General features: G+C 53.1%; 1 protein-coding gene across 2 annotated transcripts in view; it reads left to right on the forward strand.

Annotated features, from left to right (window-relative positions):
• The window catches only part of CTIF (CBP80/20-dependent translation initiation factor), a 295,612-nt gene that overhangs the window by 54,896 nt on the left and 218,112 nt on the right, over nt 1-22,604 (forward strand). For both annotated transcript variants that reach the window (XM_012642671.1, XM_012642672.1), the window contains exon 2: nt 9,972-10,179. In XM_012642671.1, coding sequence (XP_012498125.1) covers nt 10,000-10,179 — 180 coding nt within the window. In that variant the 5' untranslated portion in view covers nt 9,972-9,999. The remainder of the gene's footprint in view (nt 1-9,971; nt 10,180-22,604) is intronic.

Raw genomic sequence — 22,604 nt, forward strand, 5'->3', positions numbered from 1 at the left:
CGCGGCCCATAGCCATTATGTTCACTCCGTCTTAGGAGCAGGGGACCGTGAGGAAGCCACCTGACTCTGGCCGGGGGTGGCTGGCCAGTGCCCCTGAGGCCTGTGACCCTGCACAGCTTTGGTTTATTTCACCTGTGACTTCCACGTCCCCTGGTGCCTGCAGGGTGTGGCATACAGCAGGTGCTCAGTGTTTCTTAGTTGGGACAAATTGCCTCGAGGAGCTCTTGGATGTTGTGGGAAGAGGCGGAGTCCTGGTTCTGGGATGGGGTGAACTTGGCATGTATGGGCGGGGGTTGGGCAGGTCGACGCCCAGCATCTTTTGGCTTTAACATTCTGGGAGCTGGAAGTGGGGTTGGGGGAGCACCTAGGCCTGGTGGCAGCAAGTGGGAAGGCCGAAGAGGCTGGTTCTTGAGGAAGGGGGCTGCCGGGGTTGGCGTGGGAGGGCTGGGGAGCCATGGCCAGTCTGCCTGTTCTGGGCTTGGGGTGGAGATGGACATAGCATGGAGCAGGGCCCTCAAGGATCATGTAGTCTTGTCAAGACAAGATAAAAACCCATGAAAAATTCAAGAGCAGGGTCAGAGTTGGGTAACAGCACGGAGGAGCATGAGAAGGTGTCATGGCAGCCCGTGCTCAGTGCCAAGGGAGCAGGCGGGTGGTCAGTGCCAGAGCCCAGTGGAGGATCCTGTGGGCCTTGGGGCCTGGAGGGCAGGGCAGACCTGGGCAACAGGGACCTCCAGGGACAAAGCAGGGACTGGACCTCCCAGAGCTCCCACCTGTTGGCCCGGGCCCACCTGCTGGTGTGGACCTGCTGTTTCAGTGTTGTTCCTCTAAGAGGAGGTGCCCACCAGGAGGCTGGGGTCTACTTAGGCACCCCTGGGTGGACTGCTGTGGGTGTCCCCCTCACTCCTGCAGGTGCTCTCACTTCCTCCCTCTCCAGGGCTCCGTGGTGGCGGGCCTGCCGAGGAGAAGGGGTCACAGGGTCCCCCTTGCCTTCTGGGCCAGCAGTGCCTGCCCCTCCCCATGAAAAGGGGTCCAGCTCGCTCCTCAGCTGTTCTCGGAGGCCACGTTTACGGAGGGAGAAGTAACCCCCGAGCCCCCTCTCCTTCTCCGGGAGGTTCTGACGGGACCGTAGGCCTTGGCCAGGGCCCTGCAGAGTGGGGCTCAGTAGGATCTGAGGATGATAGGATTTGGGGGTTGTCTGTTATTTAGGAATATCTGTCCTGTCACTACTGCCTGACATTAACAGTTGTAACCCAGAGGTACAACTGGGGTCCACAGAGGTTGGAGGTCAGTGGTGAGGGGCGACTCTCAGCAGGGTCTTGCAGGATGGCAGGCTGTTGGGGGCTTGGGGTCTGGGGACCTGCATTCCAGGCTGGCTCTATCCATAGGCACCTGAGTGGCTCCCAGCAAGTCGTCCCCTGTTCTGGGCCCCAGTGTCCTCATCTGTGTGGCGAAGAGGCTGGACTCTTGAAGAGCTATTGAGGTCATGCGGCTTAGGTTTCAGGAGCCCCTCCAACTTGTTCAGACTAGTTGGATGTGTGTGAGCTCAAAGCTCAGCATCTCGGGACTCTAAGCAGATGCTGTTCCATGCGCCTGGCTCTGAGAGTACAGGGTCAATGAGGTGGCCCCAGGGTCCACCAATAATAATAACTTATCCTGTGGAGGTCGTGCCTGGCTCCAAGCTCGGCTCAACGCTGAGTGGGCTATAAGGGGAGCATTGTCCCTTCTCCAGGGAGCTGACCGAATAGCCAGAAGGTTGGAGGGGGACTCCACCCACTTCTAGTCCTCTGACCAGAGGGGATATCTGTGGAATGGCTGGAAGGGATGTGACAGGTTTTCCAGGCGTGGCTGTTCACTGCGTGGTCCTCTGACCAGCAGCGACAGCCTCACCAGGGAGCCTGTTAGAAGGGCAGAGACCCAGGGCCCAATTCCGACCCACCGAACCTGAGTCTGCATTTTACAAGCTACCCGTGGTCCGTGAGCACATTGAAGTTGGGGAACTGCATTCTGGTCACTCGACTTGAACCCTTCAGACCAGGTCTCGCAGGTAGAAACACATTTCCATGGAGGTGAGACAAAAGTCCCATGAACAATAGTTAGACTTAGTGTGTTACATGCTGATATTTTCAATTTAGTTATACATTTTTTTTTTTTTTGAGACAGAGTCTCACTCTGTTGCCCAGGCTAGAGTGAATGCCGTGGCGTCAGCCTAGCTCACAGTAACCTCAAACTCCTGGGCTCAAGCGATCCTCCTGCCTCAGCCTCCTGTGTAGCTAGGACTACAGGCATGCGCCAACAGGCCCGGCTACTTTTTTCTGTATATTTTTAGTTGTCCAGCTAATTTCTTTCTATTTTTTTAGTAAAGACGGGGTCTCGCTCTTGCTCAGTCCGGTCTCGAACTCCTGAACTCAAAGGATCCGCCCAGCCGGCCTCCCAGAGTGCTAGGATTACAGGCAGGAGCCACCGCGCCTGGCCTAGTTATACATTTTTTAATGCTGAGATCATGACCCACGAAATTTGGTTTACAGCCCACTAAATTACCGAGACCTGCAGTTTGAAAAACACCATGGTAGCTAACACTCCGTCTGATGTTTGAGTGACAAAGGGTTAAATTGGTGGTTGGGGGGAGGGGTCAGACATTTAGAGGACACACCAAAGGTCCTCGATTCCTCAGACAGAAAATGTTGCTGATTGCCAAGGCCACCTGCCACCGGCTCCATGTGTTTCTGAATTTCCCCGCTTCCCAGGGGTTGAGGACCTGAGGTCCTATGCACGGAGGCCTCTGCTTGCTCTTGCTTCTTTGGCAAAACTGGCCGGGTGACCAGGCCTGAGCGAGAGGGCTACAGAGAGTCAGGGAAGTGGTGTTCTCTCTGGAGTCCTCTGCATGCATGAGGCTGAGCGTGGGCTGGACTGGGAGGGGTGGGTTGGCAGCGAACAGGTTCCCATGGCTTCCTCGGGGAGAGCTGTGGGCATCTTCCGTCCGTCCGGGCAGCCTGGCCGCTCTCCTCCCACACCCCAGCGGGCAGCATGGCCTCTGGGCTGGCCCTGCCCTGGGGGCTGCCTGACAGCCGACAAAGGAGAGTTTGAGACCTAGTTGTGCACTCTGGGTGAAGGTGTTGCTGGCACTGTGTGGGGGTGGGAAGGAGAGAGGGGACAGAGAGGACCAGGGCCGGTAGACAGCAGCCAGCCGTGCACATAAGGGTCACCAGGAGTGCACTGCTGAGCCCAGGGCACAGAGCCCTGCTGGCCCAGGCAGCATGGGAAGCGGCTACAGGGAAGGTGGGTGAAGACTTTGGTGGACGTAATAAGTGTATTCAACACGAGATGAGCAGTGGTGCCCGCTGCCCACGCACAGCCCTGATGCGGCCTGCAGTGCAGACTTGCTGTCCTGCTGGGATGAGGGGACAGATCCATGAGCCCCAAGGCTGCTGGGCTCAGGAGCACCGAGCAAGTGCCCTGCAGGACCACCTGGGGCCCCTGCAGCTGGCCTGGGATCCAAGGAAGGCCGGGCCTCTTACAGCAGCCAAAATCCAAAAGACGAGCCAGGAAAACAGAATGAGGTCTTCCCGGGTTTCCTCTGTGGGGTTCCAGAAGGCTGTGCTGCAGGGTGAGCTGGTGCTGAGGGGTGGAGAGGAAAGAGCCTGATGAAGATGGGGGTGCAGTGCCGTCTCCACGCGGGGCCCCCAGCGATGGATTCCCCAAGAAGGGCTGGTAGGCAGCGGAGCAGACGTGTCTCCTCTGGTTTGCAGGTCACTGAATTCATCCCTGGGGATTGTAGGAGGAGGTAATGCCTCTAATGCCAGGCTGTTCTTAAAAGGATTGGCTAAATTTACAGCTGCTAATGCCATTTGTCACGGGGCAGGCGGGAGAGGATACAGAGAGGGCTGGGACAGCTCCAGCTTACTGTCTCTGGCCTGCGGGCATTCCCTGATGCCAGCCTCACCTTTTGCCCCAGGCCCCTGGCCCCTGAAGGTAGCTCTGTGAATCCCCCAGGCTCAAAGCCAGGCAGGGCCAGAGGTCGGAGGGACAGACTGCCCTGTGGTGTCATCAGGAGCCCTTTTGCTGAGCACTGGTTTTCCAAGGAAGCCACAGAGCACTGGGCTGAGAACAGCAAGGGAGGAGGAGGAGGGGGAAGGGGGTTTGCCTGGGTCTGGGAGGTGGTGGAGGGGACACCCGGGTGGGGAAAGGTGCCTTTCCATCAGAGAACATGGGTGTTGATTGCTTCTGGCCTTAAAAGCAGCCTGGTTTACCTGGCCATCCTGCCAAGCGTAGCGTGTGATTGGGTGCAGCAGCGGGTGGGGAGCCCTGGGCTGACTGAGACTGGGGTGAGGTCCCTCACCACACAGCTATAGCCCCCAAAAGAGAGCCTGGGCTGGCTCTCCTTCTCCCCAGACAGCAACAGCTGTGTCCAAGCTCGCCTGCCCTGTCTTCTGGAAGCACAGGCGAAGATGCCCCTGGCCAGGTCCTTCAGCAGCCCGGGCCCCTCTGTGCCCTCCATACACAAATCTGTGCCCACTCAGGCCCTCCCCCATCCGCAGGCTCAGGGCTGCCGCCCCTGCCTGCCGTGCCCTTTACAGCAAAGTGCGCAAAGTGCGGCCTCAGCACTTTTCCTGCTCCTGCTGCTTGCTGTTTTGTTCCTCCTCATCCATCACCTGGCAGGGGGATGGGGCCAGCGGGGAGAGGAGGGAGCAGGGGGACAGCTGAGCCTTCCTGAGGTCCGGCCTCTGCTCTGCAGGGCTCTGCCTCTGCGTCCCCGATGGCTGCAGTCAGAGGTGTCCCTTGTCCTCTTCCACCCTCTCTCCTTTTCCCTTCCTCCTCTGGTTCCATCCTCCTCCTCTCTCACTGACCGTCAGAACAGAAGCTCCCCTTGCCAGCTCTCTGCTTAGCCAGCAGTCCAGCTGTCCAGCTGCGTGCAGATTTCCCATCTGCATCTTACTGTGGAAGAGAAACCGAGCCCAGTGGAGACGCCCAGAGCTCCAGGCAGGAAGGCAGCCACACAGGGCTTGAGGAGACCATCCCTTCCCCGTGTCTCCCCCAGCCTGAGAGAGTTCTACTCTGTTCGTCCTCACTCTTCTTGCCTTAAAGATGTGGCACAAATTCTATGTGTACACCCCAAAGAATTGAACACAAGGACTCAGGTATTTGTACACCTGAGTTCATAGCAGCACTATTCACAATAGCCAAAGGTGGAAACAATCCAACAGTCCATTGAAGGATGAATGAATGAACACAATGCGATATATACATAGAGTTTATTATTGTAATACAATGCCTTGTCCAGCCATAAAAGGACATGGAATTCTGATACACGTCACAACGCGGACGAACCTTGAAAGCTTTATGCTAAGTGAACTAATCAAGTCTCAGAAGGACAAATGCCGTATGATTCCACTTCTACAAAGGGCCCGGAATAGACAGATTCGTAGAGACGGAGGGTAGAGCAGCGGTCGCCAGGGCTTGGAGGCGGGGGAATGGAGAGTGAGTGTTTAATGGGCACAGAATTTCTGGTCAGGTTGATGAAAAAGTTCTAGAGTGACGATTCATAACATTGTGAATGTGCTTAAAACACTGAATCGTATACTCAAAAATGGTTGGAATGGAAGTTTTATGTTATATATATTTTACCACTATAAAAAAACTGGGGCCTACATGCCTGGCTGAGCTTGCAGGCTGGGGGCATGCAGGTGGGGGGCAGAGGAGGGGGCTGCTTCTCCCTCTCCTCCTCCTCCTCATTATTCTCTGTACATGAGGTAGAGCTCGGGCCTTTCTGCTCTGAATGTTCCCTGAGCCCCTGAAGGAGGGGGCTCTCAGCTCCCTGCCCGGGACGCATTCTGGAACACAGAAGTAATGTATCTGCCTGGTTCCCCCGGGAAGACAGTTTCCCAGGAGCTGGAATCGCTAGGAGAGAGTGAAGGGGGCCAGGCCAGTGAGGGGTGCTATGATCTGGTCATCGCTGTGGGCACCTGGGCTGCTGAGGGACTCTGTGGAATGTGCCTCAGAATTGTCTGAGACACGCAGAGGGGAGTGTTTGTGCCATCACGGGTGGCCGCATGGGGTGCTGGCACCTCACACTTCCAGGTTTCAGGCACCAGGGCCAGGTGGGTTCCTGCAGGCCCCTTGTGACCTGTGTCAGAGGAGGCCCGGGCAGGAGGCATGCAGGGCAGCTGAGGGGAGGCACTGTTGGGCTACCCCGCGTGAATCTGATCGGGCAGCAATGCCCAGACGGAGTACAAGGGGCCCAAGAGGACATGGGGACACAAGTGGCTTCTGTTGGGGGAAGCCTCTTCCTCTGGGCACCAAAATGCTGCAGGGTTGGGATGGGTGTCAATGCCTGTCCCTTTCCTCTGTGAGCCAGCGTGGGTTTGGGGTAACTGCAGGACCCAGGCCCCCCGCAGGGCTATGGCACATCCCTATGAGACTCTGCATGCCTGAGAGAGCCCAGCGGGGCAGCCCGGAGGCTCCTGGGGCTGGCAGAGCCTGGCGCGCCATCCTCCTGGAAAGGGCTCCGTGTGGCGCTCCTGCAAAGCCAGGTCCTCTGACTGTACCTGTCAGGTGTGCCAGGAAGCCCTTGATAAGATCTGAGGGCTTCGAGGAATAATGGGCGCGGCCTTAGGCACTGACTTGTCCTGCAGGCAGCTCCTTTTCAGCCTTCTCTGGACATCAGCCTTGTCATTCCCACCCAGCTGAGGCCACCTGCCCAGGGCTGGGCACTGTGCCTGCATAGGGCCCAGCCCTGCAGAGCCTGTTCCCAGTGGGGAGTAAGAAACACACACACACACACACACACACACACACATGCGTGCACACAGAGCACTTGAAGAATCCACTGCTCATTAGCGGGGCAGTGGGGGATCTGGGAGATGTCCTGAGGGCCTGAGCAGGCTGCCAAGAGGTGGGGGGAGAAGAGGCAGGGGGTGTAGGTGGAGTTCTGCAGACCCGGAGCTCTGCTGTGTGAACCTGGACAAGTTACTCAACCTCTCTGAACTTCAGTTTTCTCTACTGAGTAGTATAATTATACGGATTTCATAGGGTTACTGTGAGGGTGAAGCGGGTGAAGGCATGTCCGTGCTGAGAAGAGCGCGTGGCACATGACATGGGCCCAGTAGACATTGGCCATTCCTGTTACTAGTAGAAGTTGCTATATTCACGCCCATCGCCAAGGCTGGGTAGATCCCTTGCCCGTAACCAGCCATTAAACCAGAGTATTGGGCTAACCGTCAGATGGCCTCTAGGCACCGTGCCATGTCCCCTGAGCATAAGGACCTCTAGATTTGGAAGGTGGAGGAAAGGACAAAGTGCATCCGGGTGACGGTGCAGTGTGAGCAAAAGCAGAGAGGCAGGAGAGAGCATCCTGCGCTCGTTTTCTCTTGCTGTGTAACAAATGACAGCAAACTCAGTGGCTTCAGACAATACCACTTACTACCTCACGGTGCTGTAAGTCAGAGGTCGGGCGCAGTGTGTCACAAGGCTGAAATCAAGGTGTTGGCCAGGCCGAATCCTTGGCTGGAAGCTCTGAGCGAAAAATCTCCTTCCAGGCTCATTGTTTCTCTGCAGAATTCACTTCCGTGTGGTCGTAGACTGAGGTGCCACTTCCTCGCTGGTTGTTGACAGAGGACTGCTCTCAGCTGCTAGAGGCCACCCGCCTGCCTGGCCACGTGGCCCTCCTCCTTCAAGCCGGCAACAGTGCACCGCGTCTTTCCCGTCCTTTGGATCTCTGGCCTCTTCCACTGTCTCTGACCTCTAGTCCCAAATGTGAAGGGCTCATGAACTTGGATCAGGCCCTCCTGAATAGTCTCTCTGTCTTAAGGCCACTGATTTGGAATTTAATTACACTTGCAAAATCCCTTCCCAGGAGTACCCAGATTCATGTTTGAGTAACTGGGAGAAGGTGCACACCCAGGACCGTCTTGGAATTCTGCCTGCCACACCTGGCAGGTGCCTGGGATGAGGGGCAGAGTAGCGAGGGGCAGGAGGAGGGCCCGGGCTTAGGCATGGGTGCCATTGGAGCAGGAAGGCTAAGGTGGGTGCCGATGGTGAGAGGTGTGTGAGGCCCTGTAGGCCTTGAAAGGCAGGTGGGGGAAGAGGCACTGGGCATCCGCCAGGCCACCCCTGCCTGTGGTCCTGTTCCACTAGATGCGCTTATCCCAATCCGGCCTGACTCCTTGCAGACCTGCTGCCATCTTGGCCTCTGCAGCTGGGTTCCTTCATTCTGATGAGGGCAACGCCTCCATCTGAAACCTCCAGTCCTCTGACTCCTCCCTCTAGGGTGGGTGGACAGACCCCCCAGCCCCAAGGCCGCTGAGCTCAGGAGCCCAAAGCAAGTCCACGTAGCACCTCAGAGCTACCCTGCAGCCGGCCTGGGCTCCAAGGGAGGCCTGGCCCCTTGCAGCAGCCAGAAGCCAAAAAATGAGTCAGGAAACCAGTTGAAGATGCATGTCCACCAGGACAGTTCGTCAGCTGGACAGTTCTTCCTCCTCGGTCCATCACCCTCTGAGACGGCCGACGAGGGCGTGGGCAGTCAACATTCATGGTCTCAGAGGCATTTCTGGAACCCAGCAGGCCCTTCCTTGCCCTGCCTTGGATCCATTACAACTAAACACTCAACTAACCCTGGATTATTGGCAAATAGCTGTGTTCCAGAAAAGTTCTCAGTAACCCAAAGTTTTGAAATTTAAATGCTCTGTTAAACACACTAGGACCTTATTATTGACAGTGGCGGTCATGCAGCCCTGTGGTTTCGGAGCCCTGTGCGTGCGTTATTCGGGTCTTCTTTGGGATTTCGCAGGGTGGAGGTTTGGGGGAAGACTGTTCTGCTAGTGGTGATGATGAACCCACCTGCAGGCTGTTTCCTCCGGCTGAGCGGGGTCTTCCACGGAGGTCACAGGTCTCCAGATAGTAAAAGAGACACGAGGCAAGCTTTAAAGCTCCTTCCCGTCTGGCCTCAAGCCCATTAGCGGAAGGGTAGGGTCCCTGGCCTAGAGGTGAGAAAGGTTCTAGCTGTCTCACTGCCAGGTGGGTTGGGTGTGACCTGCGGGGATAAGGAGGTGGGAGGGGGCGGTGAGGGTGTCCCAGTAGGCTTAGGCCCATGCAGGGCTGGGTTCACCCAGTCTGGTCAGGAGGGACCACAGTTCTGTTGGTGGACTTTAGCCAGCGTCCCAGGAATAGCTGGGCACATACGCCACGCCACCCTGAGACAGAGCCAGAGGGCTGATGGGGGTAGTTGTGCTGCTATGGGGGTGGCCAGGTGGTGTCCGAGGGTAGGCCATGCCCACACAGACAACCCGCCAGGACTTTCTTGTTCTATTAGTAAACACCAGTCACGTTCCTACAGACCGAACATGGCGTGTGCTCCAGGGGCTGTACCGTCGCCAGGCAGCAAACTCATGCTTATAACTTCAGGCCCACAGGCTGCAACTAATTTAGGGCACAGTCTGGTGACCAAAGAGGAGAAAAAGTGTTTTTTAGAAGGGGGCATTTTCTTGGAGGGCCCAGGCCCTATAGAGGGTTTGTGTCTGGGGACACCCTTGTACATTCTAATTCTTGGGTCAGGCATGCCGCAGTCTGTGGTCTATTTTATTCTGCTTTGTCGCAATTCTGTTAAATCCAAGTTGGGAAATGAGCTTGGGTGGTAGGCTGGGTTTATCTTCTGCGTTATCTTCTGCGTTTCCTAGGTGTTTAAGGCCTTGGTGTATACTAACTCTGACATTGCACAAGTTACCATGCTGGCCCATGAGGCATGTGACTTGCCTTCTCTGGGCCTCAGTTTCCCTCCCCACACAGTGGGAATTACAGAAAATCCTTTAGGCTAAAGGCAAGCCAGCACCCCACTGACTTCCCAGGGTTGTCGGGAGACCAACATGCTGTGATGGATGAGAAAACGTTCCCGGCAGTGGACAGTATTTTCCAAGGGGGGGACTTGTCTTGGCCTCCAGCGGTGTCTCACAGAGTCTGTCTGTCCTCTTTCCCACCAGCCCCGGCCCAGGCCCCTGAGCTGGAGGGATGGAAAACTCCTCGGCAGCATCAGCCTCCTCTGAGGCTGGGAGCAGCCGCTCCCAGGAGATCGAGGAGCTGGAGCGCTTCATCGACAGCTACGTGCTGGAGTACCAGGTGCAGGGGCTGCTGGCCGACAAGACAGAGGGCGACGGCGAGAGCGAGAGGACCCAGTCCCACATCTCCCAGGTGAGCACTGGCCTCGGCAGACTCAGAGGGCGTGACACGGGGGATCCTGATTCTGGCAGGATGTGGTCACCTGGCCCTCGACTGCCAAGGCGTGGGTGGTCCCGCCCAGCAGAGCACCCAGAATCCTGCAGGTGAGGCTTTGGGGTACCGGCAGGAAGCCTCAGCGGCGCACACGACCCCTCTGACCCATCTGCACTGCTTCCTATCCGTGGGGCCGCTGGGGCAACAGCCAGGCTCATGGGTCTTTGAACACATCCTCTGAGCACCTACGCCGTGCCAGGCACTGTTCCCTGTCCTCAGTAAGCTTATGTTCTACAAGAGATCTGGAAATTGTAGCTCATCCATCATGCACACCATCAAAGGGCTATAACTTGTGAATATTTTCTCTGATTTCAAATATAGGTAGTTGTTGGCAGCCAAAGAAATGAGTCTCTTGTGCTGCCTCCCCAGGGCTCCGTATGCCAGATGCCCTTAGATGTGTTAGTCATCCGACCAGACCTCGGTTTGGACTCACCCCCTCCTGGGCCAGCCTGCGGCGGCTCTGACCTTAGATGGGACGGGGACTCAGCTGAAAGACGTGGATTGGGCTTTGGAAGTCTCAAGTTCTCCCAAATACTTCAAAGTATGAATGCATTAAGGGCAGGACCCTATCGCACGTTCCTTTGCCTAACACCATAAATCCTCAATAGATATTTGTTCAAGAGTTGGTTCTGGATTTGCTTCTAGCTACCCATGTGACCTTGGCAGAGTCCTCAATGTCTCTGGGGCTTAGTTTCTTTGTCTGGCACAGGGGGATTATCCTGCTGCCTTGGGAATGTCGGGAGAGACAGTCAGAGGTACGAAAGCACAGAGGATGGGGTGCTGTCTGCACAAGGAGAGTCTCCTCTCTTGTCTGGGGCGAGGGTCCTGGGTGTCCACCTCTTGTACTTGTTGTCCCACCTCAAGCCTGGGACTCCTATGACAAGTAGAGGGTGAGCTACTCGAGTGCACCCTGCTTTGGAGAAAAGCCAAATGCAACCACCTGGCTCGCTCTCTGGGTAGAGAGAAAACCCGGGTCTAGCTTTTTAGAAAGCCACAAAGAAACTGTGGTCTTCCTATAACTCAGACGGGAAGTCACCCTGGGGAATGCTGAAGCCACAATGATCCCATGCCCTGTCCCCATTGGAGAGCAGGGGGCAGAACATAGCCCTGAGGGAGGAGTAGAAACAGCTGTGATGCTTTCCCTAGTGTCCTTGAAGTTCGAAGATCGCAAGTGTATGACCTGTAATTTGTTCATCATTCAGCCTGCGAGTGTTTATCGAGCCCGTCCCCTGGGCCAGCGCTGTTCCAGAGCGAGTGTCCAGGAGTGAGTGAAGCTGACAACACGCTCTGCCCTCATGGGACTTACATTCTAGTAGTGGGTGATCCTTGCAATGGAGAAAAATAAAGCAAGAAAATGGAAGGGGCGAGGAGTGAGGAGGAGCAGGAGGGACTTGCAATTTTAAGTATATTAGGCAGGGAAGATGTCACAGAAGGAGGGGCAGGGAGAGCCGGGCAGGAGCATCAGGCCGAGGGAGTGGCCTGTGCATAGGGCTGGGCTGAAAGAGAAGTCAAGGCGCAGCAAGGGGGCCGGGGTGCTGCGGCAGGGGACGAGGGGCTAGAGCTAGTGAGACAGGGAGAGTGGGACCCTGGGGATGGGAGGTGCGAGGGCTGGGGCCTGGGGTTGCCCCATGTTAGAAAGGAGGGGTGTGAGGAGGAGCCAGCCAGAGGGAGCACTGGGGCTGGAGGACGGCCAGGCCAGTGGAGTGCTGAAGGCAGGGGGGTGGGAGTGGGGAGGGGAGGGTTTCAAGGAAGCCAGAGGGGGGACTGTCTGGGGTGCTGCTGCCAGGCCATGCCGGAGGGCCTGAGAATGGCCAAGCATTGGAGAGCATGACGGGGGTGTTCCCGTTGAGTAGTGGGGGTGAAAGTCTGGCTGAGGTTGGCTCAAGGGAGAGCAGAGGAGACGGATGGGAGACAAGGAGTATGGCACGACTGACGGCCTTGAGGAGCTCAGCTGTGAAGGGCAGAGATGTGGTGGCATTTGGGAACACACAGGAGCAACGTGTATGCGTGTTGTCGGGAGCAGTGGGGCAGGAGGAGGGATACTGGAGGCCTGGCCTGTCCCCAGCCCCCAGGGTCATCCACAGGGATGGGAGGGGGCTGCGGGGCGTGCAGCCTTGCGTTGAAAATGACACCTGCAGCTTTGCTGAGGGTTCTTCTCCAGCTACTTTCAGCCATGAGGGGGCAGGTGCAGAGCTATGAAGACGACTTCAGCCAGGATCGAAGTTTCCCCAGGGAGTACGATGGAGGGAGAGGGGAGGGAGAGGAGGGAGTGGCGGTGCTGGTATAGCCTGGAAGCCGAGCCAGGTGAGGAGGGGAATGGGCACAGGGTGGGTGGTGGATGCTGAAGCTGGAAGGGTCAGCAGATTGGAGGGCTGGTGACCCCAAGAACTGTTGGAGCCCTGGAATCGGAGGGCCTGAGCTAGAAGACGGGGGTATCCCAGAGTGGGTGGCCAGGGAATGGCTGGGTAGGAGCGTGGGAATGCACAGGGGACAGGGCAGACCAGGAGGAGGGCTGGTCATGGGTCTCAAACTTGCCAAGAAAGGACAAAAGTGTGTTGGAGAGGGTGGCTGTGATCCAGGAGAGGAGTCCTCGAGGAGTGTAGAGGGGTGGCAGCATCGTGGTCTACGACCAACTGCAAGGAGGGTGCCAGGGGTCTCATCTGACCGCGCGTTAATTTATTTTTATTTTATTTATTTATTTTTTTTGAGACAGAGTCTCACTCTTTTTGCCCGGGCTAGAGTGCCGTGGCATCAGCCTAGCTCACAGCAACCTCAAACTCCTGGGCTCAAGCAATCCTCGTGCCTCAGCCTCCCGAGCAGCTGGGACTACAGGCATGCGCCACCATGCCTGGCTAATTTTTTCTATATATTTTTAGTTGTCCGATTAATTTCTTTCTATTTTTAGTAGAGACGGGGTCTCGCTCTTGCTCAGGCTGGTTTCGAACTCCTGAGCTGAAATGATCCGCCCGCCTTGGCCTCCCAGAGTGCTAGGATTACAGACGTGAGCCACCGCGCCCGGCCACGTTAATTTATTTTTGTAACTTCTTTTCTTGGTTTAAACTGTCCTTATTGTACAGTTAACAATATCATGACCTGGAGTGGATTGGAGTATCATGATCAGGATGGATTGGAAAATTCCGAGGGAAATTAGCCTCTTTGGGTTGTCTAGGGCAGGAACTAGGTGACGCAACTCTTGCATCCGAGAGCTGAGTTCCCCGGGAGCAGGCACCGTGGACAGGCGCGTGGGCTGGCCTGGCGCTCTCTGGCGTGTGCTGCCTGCCTCCCCCACCGTGTGGAACCCGGAACTCTGGTGGGGAATCCTCCAAAGTTCCTTGAGCTAAAATACACTTTTGCAGGAGGAGGGGCCAAAGAAGCCGTGAAGCTTCACCCCAGAGGCGTGCTTTGCTGATGGTGGAATTTCTGTGCCCAGAGCAGCCATCTGGGAGATAGTTTTGGAAAGAGGGGCCCTCCTAGTGCCTCTGATCTCCCGGCGATGACTGATGACTGAGCTCTTGGGAGGGAGGGCAGGTGGTGGAGTGCCCTCCTCGGTCTGGGCCCTGTGCTTCCGGCTCCTGCTGCTGGGATCACTTGGGCCTGACTCCCACTTGGACGCCCACATCTGGCTGGCAGGGAGGCAAGACCGAGGAGGGGCTTCTAAACAGATGTCTGCTGTGAGGCAGAGTGTGGAGACCACCACCACTCGTGACATTGGATGCATTCTTTAAACTTTCCCCATGCTCTGCAGTTCCCTTGAAGAATGTGAACACCTGGCAGGATTCTGGGACCCGCCCGGAAAGGAGGGACATTTCAATCCTGCTCCTACCGAACCCCTGCCTCCCCTCCCCCCGCACCCACAAACACACCTGGGGTAGACTCCAGAGCAGGGGACAGCTGTGGCCAGCTCAGAGCAAGACCAGAGTCAGACTCGTCTCCATGAGACACTTCTTTAAAAAACACCGGTGTCTATTGATACAGCTTTATGGGAAATATTTCTGCTAAAGCACTTTCGCTTGTTTTTACTTAACCTGATGACTATTTTAAATGGAAGCCAAAAAAAAAAAAGGAAAAACCCACAAAACCAAACACTCAGAGAATGTGCCTGTCTGCCTGTCTGTGGTGATGTTTTGATGCTTCTGGGAAGGAAAAATTGTTAAGAATCTTGGAAACCTTGAGAAACTTGAGGAAAGGGGAGAACACTGTTGCTCTTCAGACGGTGAGGTCACTTTTTAGGATCTGAGAGGTGACAGTTGACACTCAGGAAGAAAATATCTCATGATGCTTCTACCGTTATGTCCCACCCCATCCCTCCCTCAGTAACAACTGGAAAGAAAACATGGGTGGATAGATCGATAGATCTTCCTTTGCCTTATGTGAGTAGCCAAGAGAATGTGTTTTGAGTTTCCCAACACTTTCTGGATACCATATTTAAAATTACACCCCTCCCCCATATTTTAGGAGTACCTGCTCTCCGGTGGATTCCAAGTACCCAGAGTCACATCCAGAAAGTTCTCACTCTGTCCTTAGGAGGAGGAGGAGGATTATTGCTCTATCCTGAAAGAGGGAAACTGAGGCACAGAGATGGACAATGGCCAAACCACATTGCTCGGTGGTGGCTGAGCTGGGCCCTGGAGCCCCACCCCCAACCTACTCACTTCTAGTTTCCTGCTGGGTATAGGCTATGACGGATAGGGTGTTGGGCGGTTCATATATATTTTTTTCCTATAGAAAGAGCATTAGGACTCCAAATCTCATTGACCACAAACCTTTTGGGGAAGAGTTGAGGATGTTATAAGTGGGGAAAACTTTGGTACTTCCGATGTCAGTGGATGCTCTGATGTGTCACCAGAAAGCTGTAGAGCAGTGTTTGCAACGCCGGCTCAACCCAGAATCCTCACCTAAGTGCACATATAGTAATAATACTTACTGGGTGTTGGGCAGATGGGAGGGGAGAGGAGGGGATGGGTATATACAAACATTATGAGTGCGATGCGCACCATCTGGGGGATGGACATGCTTGAAGCTCAGACTTGGGTGGGGCAAGGGCAATGTAACCTAAACATTTGTACCCCCATAATATGCAGAAATAAAAAAAAAACCCACAGAATCCTTAGGGAGCCTTGGAAAATATTGACGTACAGGCCCCACCTCCACAGACCCAGCTGAATGCGGGGAGCCGGGGGCCTGGGTGCTGACATTGTCACAGGCCCTGGTGTGACTCTGATGTCCCACTGAGGTTGACAGCCACAGTTGGGGCAAGGCTGTCTCCTTTTTCCCGCCTCCATGGCCAGCTGCGTCGTGCTGCAGTCCGTCGGAAGGACAGAATGTAGGGACATTGTGAAGAGCAGATGCATTTAATGAAGGCGTAGTTTCCAATAAATTCTCGTTAACAGGCCAAATTCAGAGCCAGGGAGGGTGAAGATAACTCCGATCGTCCTTTTTGATGCTGTCGGGCACTTGGAAGTCCTGGGTTTTGTCTAAAATGCAAAATGATTTCTTTTTAAATTCCCACGGGCCTGTGTCCTAGACAAAGTGATCTTTTAAAGAGAGCTGCAACGGTGGAGATGCATAGGACAGGGTAAGAGCATTCCAGTTGACTGGATATCTTTCTCTAACATGTTTTCCCTTCTCTTTCCCTTCACATTTCTCCTTCATTCTGCCTTCCCTCTTCACCATTCCCTCATCCCTTTTTAAATCCCATTTCTTCATTTCCTCCTGCCCTTGAATCCATTTCCCCACCATCTTTGCTCACAGGAGGAGGCCCTCAATGGTGGACCCCCCACGAAAGGCTTAACAGAAGAAGTGAGTTCATAGGAGGACTGCAGGGTGGTTGGGCATGGGGGATCTATTATATGTTTCCCCTTGTTTAAAACATTTTATTTTAATCATGCAAGTACTTTATGCATGCATTCTCATGGTGCATGAGAATTCAAATATTAACACTAAAATCTTCCTGAGTTACCACCTCAGTCCACTGCCTTACCCCCACCTCCCAGCCAGTTGGTGAATTAACTTCCTCACCGTTTTTAATGCATTTACTGACATATATATGACTCATAGAAGTACATTATTTCAAAATCAGATATCATGGCCAGTAGATATGTTGTTCAATAACTTGAATTTTTCACCTGACCATATGCCCCAGGGATTTTTTCTGGGTTTGTACATCTGCTGTGTTCTGGTTAATGGCTGCACAGTTGTCTGTGGTATGGATTTATTTAACCCTTCATTTAATGGTGGATATTCAGGTTATTTCTAAATTTCCCCCTGGAAACACATGATACTCGAGTGCATTCTGTTGGACATGCCTCCTTAGGCACAAACAAAAGTGTTTCTCTAGGTAGAGCCTCTGCAGTAGAATTAATGTTAATAGCTATTACCAAATTGGTCTCCAAAATGGCTGTTCCATTATTCACAGTGCCAGCAGTGCGTTGGGACATCTTGTCATTTTAATTTGCATTGTCTTGCTTTCTAGTGAGCTTGAATGCTTTTAAATTTGATTACCAGTCATTTTTTAATAGGTTAAAATTTCATTTCATTAAAGCATCAATTGGTAAAACAGAAACGATTGGAAAATAGAAAAAATCCACTATCATTTTATGACAACTAGTGTAATTTTTGTGGATTTTTTTTCTTTATGCACATTTTACAAAGTTGTACTTCTAGCGTATACGTAAGTTTTAGCTTGCTTGTTTATTTGGTATGATCTCCTAGACGTTGTTTGGTGGTTTTTAGCTTAAAGTGTAGTTGTCTAAATCTGCTCATGTTCTGCCAGGTACTGTTGGCTAAGTAGTAAAATATAATATAATTAGGGCCGACATTTATTCATTCAGGCTCTGTTGTAGGCTCTGGGGGCAAAGCCATGAACAGAACAGCCATGATCACTGTCCTCTCAGGGCTTCATTCTCCTGGGGACAGACAGACACAGGCAGAGAAGGAAACCGGGTGTCAGGAGGTGACGTGTGCCCGAGTGAGGCAGGAGGCGGGTGGGGAGTGCAGGCTGGTTCTAGAAGGCTCACACAGGAGCCAAGTTTTGAAGGAGGTGAGAGAGCGGGTTGCTTGGAGCGGCGGGCGAAGCGCTGGCGTGGGGGCGCCCCACTTTGGCAGGAGCAGAGAGCAGCAGGAGCATGTTGGAGAGTGAGCACCCTGGCCTTGCTCTGAGTGGGTGGGGGAGAGACGTGGGGAGGGGCAGAGGAGGAGGAAGAGGATGTGAGTGAGGAGGGGCACAGGGGACTGGCTGAACATCATGACTCTGGCGAGGGGCCGAGGGGGCGGGGGTAGCGGGCAAGAGAGGAAGCAGGAGACCAGGAAGCCGGCTCACCGGTCCAGGGGGAGGCGATGGGGACTCGGCAGCGTGGCCACCGTGGAGGTGGCGAGATGCCGTCAGAGTCTGGGTGTACTTCGGAGATGCTGACGCTGTGATCGACCCCGAGAATTTTAGCCTGAGCTAGTAGAAAGATAGACTTTCCAGAAACACGATATGGAAGACCCTGGAAGAGCAGCCTTGGGGAGCAAAGGTCAAGTGGTCAGATTTGGACACAAAGGTGTAAGACAGTGTTAGGCGTCTCGGCGGAGATGTTGGTGCAGCCGGTCAGTGTGCAGAGTTTGCGTTCGGAGCAGGGAAATGAACTGAAGATTCACATTCGTAAATAATCAGCACATGGATGGTGTTTTGAGCCCAGGACATGAGGAAATTTAGAGGAGAGGGTCAACAATTGAGCTCTAAGTTAAGACGTTGGGAGATGAGAAGGAGTAACAAAGGAGACTGTGTGAAGTGTTTCTCACATGTTAACTCACTTACTCTTTATAATTCTGTGAAGAAGATGCTATTATCATCACCATATTACAAAGGAGGAAATTAAAGCACAGAGAGGTTGAATAAGTTTCCCAAGGTCACACAGCAAGTATGTGGCAAGACTGGGGTTTGGCCCAGGCGATCTCTTTCCAGGTGCCAAACACTTAACCTCTCTGCTTTTGGTAGATCTGTTTTTATTACGGGTGGGGAAACTTAGTCTTAGGGTTGAAGTGACTTGCCCAAGGTCATAGCGTAAGTAGCAGAACTGGGATATGAACTCAGGATTCTGTGCTTCAAGAGCTCAAACTCTTAATCACTATGCTAAACTGCCTCTGCACCAGGAAACTTGTTTGTGTTTTTAAAGATAGGAACAAAAGTCTTTCTCCCTCTCTCAAATCTCAGCCATGAGCAGCATCCTGTCCCCCTGACCACAGTCTTTTCTAGAGGCTCTCTATGGATTGAGACTGAGCTGCCAGACTGTTTCGGGCCCTACTGCCAGTCTTGGTTCATCCTCCCCTGGGCAGCGAGCCCCTGTGCCCAGGATGAGGGAAGAAGTCGGCAATCTCCTCTGTTTGAGGAGTTGGGTCCTTAGGCTGGCAGGATTCAGGCTGGGCCCTGGGACGCTGTAAGGAAGCCACATCCCCCATCAGCCTCAGGTCCCCTTCAGGGGAATGAGGGCGTCAGGTGAGAGCCCCGGCTGCATTCTGAAGTGCCCACCTGGGGCAGGTTTTACAAACAGAGACCACCACACTCCCATCCATTCAGACCCTTCGCAGGAGCCTCAGAATAACCCCCAGGGTGGTTCTGACACACCCTTGGTTAAGAAGCCCTGGGTAAGGTGACCTTATAAATAATTTTTTATTTTGAAATAATTTGAAATATATATAGAAATTGTGATAATAGAGCAAAGAATTTCTGCATGTCTAATAGTTAATATTTTACTACATTTGCACCCATGTTCTCTCTCTCTAAATATTTATTATAATGACATAAATGTAATTTTTATATATAACTTTTTTCTGAATCATTTGAGAGTAAGTTCCGGACATGATGCCCTTTTATCTCTCGACACTTCAGTGTGTGTTTGCTAAGAACAAGGACATTCTCTTACATAATCATAATACAGGAAATAAACATTGATACAATGCTATTATTTAATCTACAGACCTTATATCTCAGTAGTTTCCCCAATAATATTGTTTATAGCAAAAAAAAAAATTGGGGCTGTGATCTTTGTCTGATCCAAGATCACACGTGATCAGTCATTGCATTTAGTATCTTTCGTTTTTCCTGGCTCTTTGATTACACCTGTTTATGCCGTTTGCTCATCCCTGGGTAAGGTATCAATCACAGCCCCCTCAGTCTCCATGTGTGCTAAGGGGGACAATGGGAGTACCGAGGGAGCCACGAGGAGGCCATGTTAATCCAGTATTCCAACAGGCTTAGAATAGTACTTCAATTTAAGTGAAATCTTTGTATATTCTGGCGATTAATCCTTTGTTTTACAATAGTCTCCCCTTATCTGCAGTTTCGCTTTCCATGGTTTCAGTTACCTGCAGTCGACTACAGTCTGAAAATATTCAATGGAAAATTCCAGAAATAAACAATTTATACATTTTAAATTGTATGCTGTTCTGAGTGGCATGATGAAATCTCACCCTGTCCTGATCAGGATGTAAATCATCATCCCTTTGTCTAGGGTATCCATGCTGTCTACACTGCCCACCTCTTGGTCACTTAGTAGCCGTCTCAGTTATCAGATCGAATAAACATAATATATACAGAGTTCGGTGCTATCCGCAGTTTCAGGCATCCACCGGAGGTGTTGGAACACAGCCCCAAAGGATAAGGGAAGGCTACTGTATATGTCGCAAGTAGCTTCTCACTTGTCTTTGCTCATGATTTCTTTTGTCACATAGACATTTTAAATTTTTACGTAATTTTGATATAGTTTAAAATTTGGATAGTGTAAGGTAGACATCTAGAATAATTTTTTCTTTAATGTCTAGCTGGTTATCTCAATACTATGTATTTATCAATGAGCTTCTCCTTTCCCCCAGTTTAAAACACTATCTTTATCATATACCAAGTTCTCATTTGTATATTAATTTGCTTATGGATGCGGCTTTATCGGTTGATCTACTTTTCTGTTCCTGTACTGACTCAACACATTGCTTTGGCTCTAGCCTCATGATGCACTTTGATATCTGGTAGGGCCAATCCCTGGGGGGAATTTTAGACACCACTGAAAAGTGGGCCCATTTTAGGGTTAGGACCTTCAGCCACCCCTAACTCTGAGCTTTTTCCTTCTCACTCCTCCGCCTCCAACGCCCAGAGCCTTGTGGTCTCCCCCATCCTCCCAAAGTCTGCTCCTAAAACACTGTCCATTCTGGAATGCAAATGACTGATAGATTATTTTCATTGTTTTTTAGTGCGAAATACTTAAAATGTACTGATAAGAGCAGGGAATAATAGAGTAAACATCTATTTTGAGTGCAGAACAAATATCTGTGCTCTCGTGTTTATTAAATCTTAACCCTGTGTCATATGTGTTCCAGCTTTTTAAATTCAGACGTAAATTATAGCAGATGCGGTTCAGGCGCTAAAACCACGCTTATGAATCCAATGTTCACTGTCCACATACGTAACAGCTTCCCACGTTTCCTGCCTCTTTCTCTTGGATGACCTTTCACGTAAGACACCACCTTCATCCCCTGAGAGGACTCGGAGGTTGAGGAGGCTCAAAGCTGTCAGCCTGTTGGCCTGGAAGGAGACATGTTCTCTGTGTGGGATTTCGGGCTGCGCCCAGGCCGAGGAGGGTGTCTGGAGAGGCGGGACCCTGCTCTGTTGCTACTCACGTCGTACGGGTCAGGACGGGTTCCGGGGAGGGCAGTGTCTGGAGACTCTCCAGGTGGTGGCTCAGAGAAGGCAGAGGGTTGGCAGGAGGTGGTGTCATTGAGAGCAGAATCCCAGCAGAGACGGGAAAGAAACTTGGAATAGGGAAGGGAGGGCTCGAGGAGGGCCAGGGAGGAAGCACATGTCCCTGGTGGGGATGGTTCAGGCAGCGGCCCTGGAGGGGACGCCCCTGGGGCTGCTGCTTGGCCGGGGGTTTGGGGTGGGTAGAGCTTGCTGTGACAACTGTGATAATTCACACAATCCCTCCCTGGGTGCCATGGACGCTGCACACCCAGGAACACAGTCCCTCCTCCTGCCCGGGGACTGTGCCTGCATCTCGCCTCGCTGGGGCTTGGGTTCTCTGTGGACTTTGTCATCTCGCTGGCTTTCCAGGGGCACGTCCCCCCCTGCACCTGCTGCTTGTCTGCCCACACGCCTAGATCCATTTCTCCACGTCCATCTCTACGCCCACGGCTCATGACCCACACACGGGGCCTCGGCTCCTGACCTGCTTCCCCCCCAGGCCAGTTCAGCCCTTCCTAGCACGCGAGCCCTCCCCGACCGAGCCTTCGAGCCCTGTCTGCGGAGGGGATGACTCTGACTTCTTTAGCTTGACAGCTGCCATCTCTGCACGGTGGCCGGCGCCCCCCTGTGCCTGTTGACATGCTCTGGCTCGCTCTTCTCCGGGAATCCTGGGCTGCCCATGTTCCTTCCCCCAACCTTGCTGCCGAGAGCACGGTCTTCCTCATCTCAGCGCACAGTCGCACCTCACCTTGCATGGCTGTGATGTGACATGTCTTAGCTCTCCTGGGAGGGCTCTTTGTTGCGGGTCCCACACAGAAGGCACTCGGGACGTGGCGTTGGGCGGCCAGTGTAAAGTTAAGGATGACCTTGGACAAAGCAGAGTGGTCTCCTTAGAGCCGGGAACTGCTCTCGGAAAGCTCACCAAGGGGGGTGAGGTTGCATACGGACCCGTGTGAAGCCTCTGTGTCCTCTTGCCAGAAGGAGCCAGCTCGGCTCCCAGCCCAACCCTGCCCGGGATCATGCTGTGCCCACCCACGAGTCACTGTGTCGTGGGATGTCACATCAGAGGCGTGCAGCTGGGCTTGAAGTGTTTGGGTTGCCTGGAAGGGGAGAAGCCTTTTTCCGAGAGGCTGCCCTAGGATGGATGAGGAGTGCCTGTGTGGCCTGGTCTTCTCCCCAGCCAGGGGGCACCGTGTGCCTTGGCCGACCCCCACCCCACGCTGCCAGCCAGCTCCACGTGGGGGAGGAGAAACCACTCCAGTGTGTAAAGCAGAGGGATTGTTTTCACAGCACTTGAAACATTATATCCATCCATAGATACATGCGCACACACACACAGACACAGACACACGTGTGTGTGTGTGTGTGTGTGTAGTCTTCAAAATGCATATATATGTACTTATAAGTATGTATACATGCATATGTGCACACACATGTATACCTGCATGTATACATATATATCACTTTTTGTTTGGGAATTATTTTAGACTTGTAGCCAAGGTGCAAAAATAGTACAGAGTGTTCCCATATACTTGTCACTCAGCTTCCCCTCATGAACATCTTACATAACCATAGTACAATTATTAGCATTGGTACAATGCTCTTAACTACAGACTTTATTCAGATTTCACCA

Source organism: Propithecus coquereli, unplaced genomic scaffold (assembly GCF_000956105.1).
Source record: "Propithecus coquereli isolate 6110/MARCELLA unplaced genomic scaffold, Pcoq_1.0 Scaffold181, whole genome shotgun sequence".
In the NCBI taxonomy this organism is placed as follows: Eukaryota; Metazoa; Chordata; class Mammalia; order Primates; family Indriidae; genus Propithecus; species Propithecus coquereli.